Source organism: Mauremys mutica, chromosome 2 (assembly GCF_020497125.1).
Source record: "Mauremys mutica isolate MM-2020 ecotype Southern chromosome 2, ASM2049712v1, whole genome shotgun sequence".
NCBI classification, from domain to species: domain Eukaryota; kingdom Metazoa; phylum Chordata; order Testudines; family Geoemydidae; genus Mauremys; species Mauremys mutica.
The window spans coordinates 18,575,314-18,583,586 of NC_059073.1; the positions used below are offsets into that span (position 1 = coordinate 18,575,314).

General features: G+C 44.7%; 1 protein-coding gene across 6 annotated transcripts in view; it reads left to right on the plus strand.

The window, feature by feature from the left end:
• Nucleotides 1-7,111, plus strand: part of ST3GAL1 (ST3 beta-galactoside alpha-2,3-sialyltransferase 1) — a 125,098-nt gene extending 117,987 nt beyond the window's left edge. For all 6 annotated transcript variants that reach the window (XM_045007385.1, XM_045007384.1, XM_045007387.1 and 3 more), the window contains exons 6-7: nt 3,010-3,129; nt 4,967-7,111. In XM_045007385.1, the coding sequence (XP_044863320.1) occupies nt 3,010-3,129; nt 4,967-5,140 (294 nt within the window). In that variant the 3' untranslated portion in view covers nt 5,141-7,111. The remainder of the gene's footprint in view (nt 1-3,009; nt 3,130-4,966) is intronic.
• The last annotated feature ends 1,162 nt before the right edge of the window (nt 7,112-8,273 follow it).

Consider the following 8,273-nt stretch of genomic DNA (forward strand, 5'->3'; position numbering starts at 1 on the left):
ACCATTTCTGCCCATTAAGAAGGTTTATAGCTTCCTCTGGTACTGATCAGAACCATCTGGCCTATTGGTCTGATCCTATGCAACAATTTCTGTGTTTCTGTTTGACATAGACTGAAGTCTTAGGATAGCACCACTTTAAATGGTGAACAAGATACACAGTGTTTAGTTTTCCATCAGCAATTGTGCATGTTTTTTTTTTATTTTTATTAAATTGCTTGAATTCAAGGGATGATTCTCATTTTCTAGGACAGGAGTTCTCAATCTTTTTTCCATTGCTCCCCTTCCACCCACCCCCCACAACTTGAAGCCTCTGTCTTATACAATGAGACTTTCCAGTGTGCTCTAGGGAGGAGGGATAGCTCAGTGGTTTGAGCATTGGCCTGCTAAACCCAGCGTTGTGAGTTCAATTCTTGAGGGAGCCACTTAGGGATCTGGGGCGAAAATCAGTACTTGGTCCTGCTAGTGAAGGCAGGGGGCTGGACTCAATGACCTTTCAAGGTCCCTTCCAGTTCTAGGAGATAGGATATCTCCTATTATTAACTGGGGCCATTTAATATGTTGATTCCGGTGAAGGGGATTCTACTTTAAATAAATCAGTTGTTTGAGTTGGCAGTCTAACGGTGCATAGGCCAGGAAACCTGTCAAAAGCACGTACCTTATTATTCACAAAGTTTTCAGGCAGTATTTCTCGATTTCAGCATTAAAGAGTGCTAGTCAGGGTTGGGACCCTGTGATCCAGTTTGCAGTGCCACTCAGTGAAATTTGGCCCCGCTGCCCCTCCACCATGACAGAAGGGCAGAGAGGCAAAATTTCAGGAAGTGGCATTGCAACCCCATGAGTGAGTAGGAAGGATCGCTGCCCTCCACCCCAGAAAGTTTGGTATGCCTCCCCAAGAGAGCGCCCCCTCCTCACCCCCACCCCATTGAGAACTGCTATTCTAGGGAACTCTTTCTTTGTATGCACAAGAGGAAGACAGGTAAACTTTAAACAAATCAGAGAATGAAGTTAATGAAAAACTCCTAATGATTTCAATGGCTATTGGATCAGGCCTACAGAGCATAGTCAGCCTGGGGAATTCACTTACCATAAAGAGGTCAAGTTTCATGCTTCAGGGCATACCTTGAATACTGCATGATTTCACAGGTGAACAATGGGTCATTTCTGACTTAGGACTACTGCTGGAGGAGGATTCCAGCCCCCACAGATCATTGATTTAGTCTGGTATTGTGTGTTCCAAATCCACTACAGAAAAGCTTGGGTAGCATACAATGGGTTGTGGGGAGTAATTAAAGGCAGGGAGAGAATCAAACCTTTATTTTCAGATAGCCATTGCAAGCCTTTGGAGTCCTTTAAGCAGGAGACTTTCAGAAGCACCAAAGCACCAAAGCAGTTGAGGAGCACAAGTGCCATTGACGTGAATAGAACTTGTGCCCCTAAACCCCTTAGGCACTTCTGAAAGTCTCTCCCTACAAGTACAGTCTTGGAGCCTTGAAATTTCAGCTGCCCTAAGGGAATGGATGGGGTTTTGTAACAAACATTCCTTTCCTGCACAGTAGGTGGAAACTGAATTTTCCAGTGCCATGAACTGTCTCCTCCTTGGGCACTGTTCCCCAATATAGACAGAAGAGGCTAGAGGTTCTTGAATTTGATCTCATGTGTCTATTTGATTTTTTTGTCACAAAATTAAATTAGAAAAATACAGTGACTCTGTTTTAGGTATGCCAATTATTCATGGTCCCGTCACTGCTAAAATGTAGGGCACACCTTAAGAAACATGTCGGGAAGCATAATCTAGTGGTTAAAGCACTATGAGTCAGGAGACCTGGGAGCTGCCACAGACTTCAGGTATGATCTAAGGCAAATCCCTCTGCCTCCGTTCTCCCGCCGTAACCAAGGGGGAAATGATGATACAGTAGGTCCCTATCTGTCATTAATGAACCCTCACATCTGTAAAGCTCTTTTGAGATGGTCTAAGAGAAGGCGTTAAGCTACCATTATTATAGAACACAGGCCCTGGACGTAGCTGGCAAAGTCAGAAGTCGTCCCAAGTGGCTTTTAATTGATGTGCCAAGCCATCCAGCACCTTGGCACTGCCTAGCCCCGATAGCCCTGTTCAGAGTTGCATCCTCCAAGAACATGGCGTGGAGTTGGGAAGGAAGTGACATGATTTCTCCAGCAAGGCAGTGAGGGTTTCAAGAAAGGAATGACCAAAGGTGCTGAAGCAGATTAAGCCTGGGCTGAGACTGTGTGGCATGTCCTGGCAGAAAGAACAGCAGCACCTCAGAGCATCGGTGTAGAAATAGGCTTCCTCTCTCACCCAGTGAAAATATATTACACAGAGATATCCACAATTAACCCCTGACTCGCTGTAAAAAGGCAAACCTGAAGCTAACCAGATCCCTTGCTGTCCCTCCCATCACAAACTCGGCATGGGAGGGCCTAGCGGGGCTGGAATGGAAAACCCTAGCCTTAGCCAGCATTGCAGAGGATGGAGGTGTGAGGAGCGGATGTTGCCTTTCCACCCCGCCCTGAATAGGGAGCGATCCCACGGGGAAGGGGAACAGAACGGACTGGCCAGGAACTGTTGTAGGCCTGAGTCTGCCAGTGCAGCCCGGGAATGGGGGATGATGCTCTTGAGGAGTTGCCAAGCACAGCTCTGCTGAGACTCTGCTCTGAGGGAAGGATTTGGGGCAATGCATAGAACCAGGAGCTATAACACTTGCTGCTCTTTGGAACTTTCCAGCCAGGGACCTCTATGTGCTATGTACGTATTAATCTGCCCCATAATTCCCCTGTGAGGCAGGTGGGTGTGATTGGTGCTGTACAAAAACAGAGGTTCAGGAACTTGCTCAGAACCACACATTGAGACTGAAGCTGAGCCAGAAATAGAAGTCCAGGCCCAGATCCTCAGCTAGGGTCAATTTTTCTCCCCACCCACCCTAACTGTCCTGTTAGGGAACAGCCACTGTTTCTTACGAACTATGAATGCAACTCTCCGATTCTCCACAGATCCTGGTCTATCACCCAGTTTTTATCAAATATGTTTATGACCACTGGCTGCAGCATCATGGAAGATACCCCTCGACAGGCATTCTGTCAGTGATATTTGCACTCCACCTGTGTGATGAGGTAAAGACCAGACTCTTCCATTCCTCGCTTCACTGTACACTGATACTATGTTGGGGTAAAGGGCTGTAATTGTAGCAGATGCTAACACGAGAGCCCTAGATAATTGTTCATCTTTATCGGCCTCTTTCCATCTTTGCTTCCTCTTACTTCAAGTTTCCTTCAGCGTTTGAGTTCAGCAGTTAGACAAGATGTGTCTGTGAGTCGGCGATAACATGGAAACAGTCGCAAATATAAATTAATTCTCAAACAAAGTAAAAAAACATGATTAAGCATTAGGGTTTGAAGTGCATTTCAGAGGAGTCCAATTAAACACAAGAAGTCCTCAGCCTGCTTGATCTCATGTAATCCATATGCCCCTTCTGTGTATGGCAGATGGCCAGTTTCCTAGTACCTTTTGCTTTCTGGGCCTGGGAGTTTATACAGTGGGGACAATTCCCTGCACTCCAGGAATGACTGGGTGAAATTCTCTAGCCTGGGGGGCATGGGCAGTGCGTTGTATAGACTGGGGAAGGCTGTGCCTCCACAAACAGCCTGGCGTGGCCCTGCCCACGCTCCTCCCCGAAGCCCTGTTTGCGCTTGGCCCCAGCCCAAGCAGATTGCTCCTCTTCAGGGAAGCAGCGTGCTAGGGCTAGGGTGGCTGGGGGGCCCCGCCCAGCACTCAGTTGTGGGGGCGAGGCTGGAGGCACTGTGGTAGAGGGTCAGGGGGGCGCGCGCTGCCTGCTCGGGGCCGGGGGGGATTCGCACCACCCACCCTATGCGCCGAGGCTGGGGGCTGGCAGTTGCAGGGAGGAGTGGGGCTCAGGTGGGGGAAGAGGGAGGGGGTCCTCAGGCAGTGGGTGGGGGCCAGCATACCCCGGCCAGCGGTTCACCCGCCCCCCATGCAGGGGGAGGGGGAGAGGAGGCTCCAGTTCTCTCTGCCCCTATCCCTAGCAGCTGGGGAGGTGGCGGGCCGAAAATTCTAGCCTGGGATGAGATGCAGCCTGCAAAATGTCAGTGGAGTTCCTTGTTTCTTTCTTGCAAGATATATTTCTTTCTTGGAAATATGTTTATGAAGGAAATCCAAACCCACAGACAAATAACCTTAACCTGCTATGAAATATTACTGTTGTGCTACAGAACCAACGCAGCGCAGAGCACTTACCTGGGGGTAAAATGTCTATAAGGTGGAGTCTTGAAGTCCTCACTCAGTCTAACTCCCCTTTGCATCAATACTTAACTAAGGACTGAGCAGGAGTTGTAGGATTTGACCATAGTGCCAGTAAAGTACCCATCATGCCTTTGGGTATTGATGCCCATGCAGCCAGAGCTCTGGATAGGTAGGCATCTAAATGTGCCTAGACAAGAGTTGTCATTTGGAAAAACCCAAATAAATATAGTAGAGAGGGGCCAAGAATTTCTCCTGTCTTTGAGGTCTTCATTCAGTAGAGAAGGGATTTTCCACCTAGGGCTCATGACTCCTGGGGTCAAAACCTGGTTTAGGCTGTCATGGCCACCCAGTTCTTTCAATGTTGCTAAGTGGCAGGGAAGTCCTGGCTAGGCGGAGAGGGGTTCCAGGAAGACTCTGGTATGGAAAAGGAGGTCCCAGTATGATTTCCTTAGATTGAAAGCTCTTTGGGGCAGGGACTGTCGTTTTTTCCTGTTCGTTCAGAACCTAGCACAACTGGGGCCTGGTCCATGACTGATGTGCCTAGGAGCTATCACAAGATCAGTAATAAATAAGCGCAGTGCAGAAAAGGTTGAGAATCACCAGATTTTCCTCCAAATGTCAGTTAAGAACACACCAAGCCAAAGGCAAAGTCTTTCCGGATGTAACATTTTTCATTCTCTCTCTTGTTAGGTGGATGTGTACGGTTTTGGAGCAGACAGCAAAGGCAACTGGCATCATTACTGGGAAAACAACGCTGCCGGGGGGGCTTTTCGGCAAACCAAGGTCCATGATGGGGATTTCGAGTCCAATATCACTTTGACTCTTGCCTCTATTGACAAAATACGTTTTTTCAAGGGCAGATGACCCTTACCATAGACAGTGATTTGTGGCTGCAATTTCCAGCAGGGGTCAGTTACTGACGTGCTTGAAGTGGCTTATCGAAGATGATCTTGGGAGCTGACCACATTTGAATATCAGACTCTGCAGCTGAGGACATGTGTGTCTCACTGCTGTGACGATCATTGAATGAAAGTAGCATGCAGTATTGGTTCCATACTGCACTTGATTTCCTTATTTGAGAATTGAGACGTTGGGGACCTAAGGATCAGTTATGGGGAATAAATGATGTATGGAATCACAGGGGATGTATGGAATTGTTCAATCTTGAAATACTGGGAGAGATGTGCCTCTTGCTGTTAGGGTAAACTAGGGGATCATTTTCTAGGAATTACTGTATGTGTGTGTGCTTTCCTTGCATAAGGCAGGAATGCCCTGAAGAGGAGAGGTGAAAACAGCTTCCTGAATGTCCCACCAACATGGCTGGCTGTGAACACTGTAGTAAGGATTACCTCAAAAGAACACGTTCACTTATTCTGCTGTTGATCTTTTCTTTAAACCATCTCTTCTCTTCACTGTCTCATTTCTGGTTCTGCATTATACTATGGACAAAGGTGATGTACCTGACTCGCAAGGTGTAATGGCTACTTTTGGCAATGTATCAATCCACATTGAGAAATTCTGGATCAAATCCTTCATCTCCAGTTAACTGCATATTTTAATGTAGCATCCTACACAGCCATAATGAGACGAAGAAAAACAAAATAAGTTTGATTGAAAATGCCAGCAAAAATTGGCCTTTTTAGCCACTGGTTTGTTTGAGTTTCTTTAAATATAATTGTATTTTATTTTATTTTTGGTAGATACTCTGAATGCTAATTTTTGTTGAATCCATTCAAGGTAGAGCAGTGGACGTTTTTTTTCTTTCAGTGGTTTACATGTGCCTTTTATATTTGTGCAACAGATATAATTTTTTTTAAAGGCGAAAATCCCTAAATTAAAATTTTTATAGGAAAAAAAATTAACCAAAGCTTAGTCTCTACATGGTATCATTTTGTATTCTAAACTAATAATGACATCTCCTGTATTCTACTTGACGAGGGGAAAAAACCAAGGGTCGTTTTAAAGGTAACTTTTACCTTTTTTTTGTTTTAAAAAAAAAAAGAAAAGAGAAAAAATCCAAAAATTGATAGGACATTTTTTATTCTATTTTTTACAACTTAGCAGGTGATAGCTATTTAAATGTATTCAAGTGAAAGTATCAGACACAAGGATGGGAGCTATAAGAGTGAAGAGAACTGCATGGGCATCTACCAGGGCATATCCTCTATATATTGATTCTACGGTATGATCCAGACCTCGGAAAGATTTGTATCTTTAGAGAACTGTATATATTAACATTATTACTTCTATGCAGCAAGGAGTGAATAAGAAATATTGTATTGGAGATTTTGTCTACACAGATTCTTCCTAAAATCTATTTGACCTTCATTTCTGTTGTTCATTGATATTTTAAACATGAGTTAAAGTATGAAATCGGGAGGGGAGGGTGATTTGAGGACGGTAGCACTTGCTTCATAATATCATGAAGATGGGATTCGAGGAATCTATGAACCATATCCAATACCCAGGGAAGCCAGTGCCAGTCTTTCCAATGAACTTCAGTGGGCTCTGGAGCAGATCCTGAAAGAGCTGCTGGTTTGATATTTTTCTTATTTGGTTGTTTTTTATTTTTATTTTTTTATTGTGGTGACAGGAATCTGTGGTCATTTAAACACACACACATACCAACTAACTAAGAAATAGCATGTTCATTCATTAGCCAATTTGGTGGCAGTGTCTGTTTTAGTTACCACTATGTCAGTACCATAGGTGAAAGCCTGGCCCCACTGAAGTCAATGGAGTTTTGCCATTGACTTCAATAAGGTTTAGGCTGGATATAGGAAAAGCTATTTCACAAGGAGGGTGGTAAAGCACTGGAATGGGTTACCTAGGGAGGTGGTGGAATCTCTTTCCTTAGAGGTTTTTAAGGTCAGGCTTGACAAGCCCTGGCTGGGATGATTTAGTTGGGGATTGGTCCTACTTTGCGCAAGGGGTTGGACTAGATGACCTCCTGAGGTCCCTTCCAACCCTGATATTCTATGATTTTAAGGCCAGGATTTCAGCCCCACATTTTTTTGCCGTGTCTGGTTTTTCTGAGTATGCGTACATTCAGATTTATAATGCCATGGCAAGATCAGTCCAATTCTCTCTATTTATGACCTCCATCCTCCAGCCACTTGCCAGTGTGAGTAACTTTACACATGCCAGCTGGCCCACTGGATTCACAGAACATGAAGGACAAGCTTCACACACTTCATTTTCACAGTAGCTGCCAACCTTTTCTGTAACAGGACACCCCACACACACACCCACGACTCTCCATCCGTTTACCCATGACACCCTCCCTTTAGCAATAGGGGAAGATCAGAGTTCTCGAAACCCAACACCTGTTAGTAACCCCGATATTGAGAGCTGCTGTCGTAGAAAGATGGCCAAGAGAGCCACTCTCATGCATGTTTCCAGGATAAGGGCATGATTCTGCAGTTGTAACAAAACTTATTTTCTCTTCTAAAATCATTTTGTAGAAGAATGAACACTATCCACCGGAATCATATTTTTAATATTACCACTTTTTAATGATTATTATAATTCAGTGTTTCCCAGGCAGGTGACAAACTACCCTGTTTCCCTCAAAATGGTTGATTTAAAAAAAATACTCTGAGAATTTGATTTAACAGCAGTGTAATCTTTTCAGCCTGTACTTTGGTGGCTGGGTTTTGCAGACACATGTACAACATGAACGCTATTTTTGCATTTCTTTTGTAAATGAGAAAGTTTGCTGATAAATTCCCTGTATATTTAAGTCATTTCTGGGAGAGACTTTCAAAGGTGCTCCTGGCAGTTCGGCAACGAACTGCCATTGGCTTGTAATATATGTTGGCAGTTTGGGGTCAAACTCCAATTGAAAATCAATGGGATCTGGTTATCTAACTTCCAGTTTGCTCTGATCATCCAACTGGTTTCTAAGTGAAGAGGCAGCAAAAGAGGACACTGGAGAATTCCATTCTCGCTGCCAGTATTTTCAACTGTCGTCCTGCTAGGAACTGAGAACTTTCTT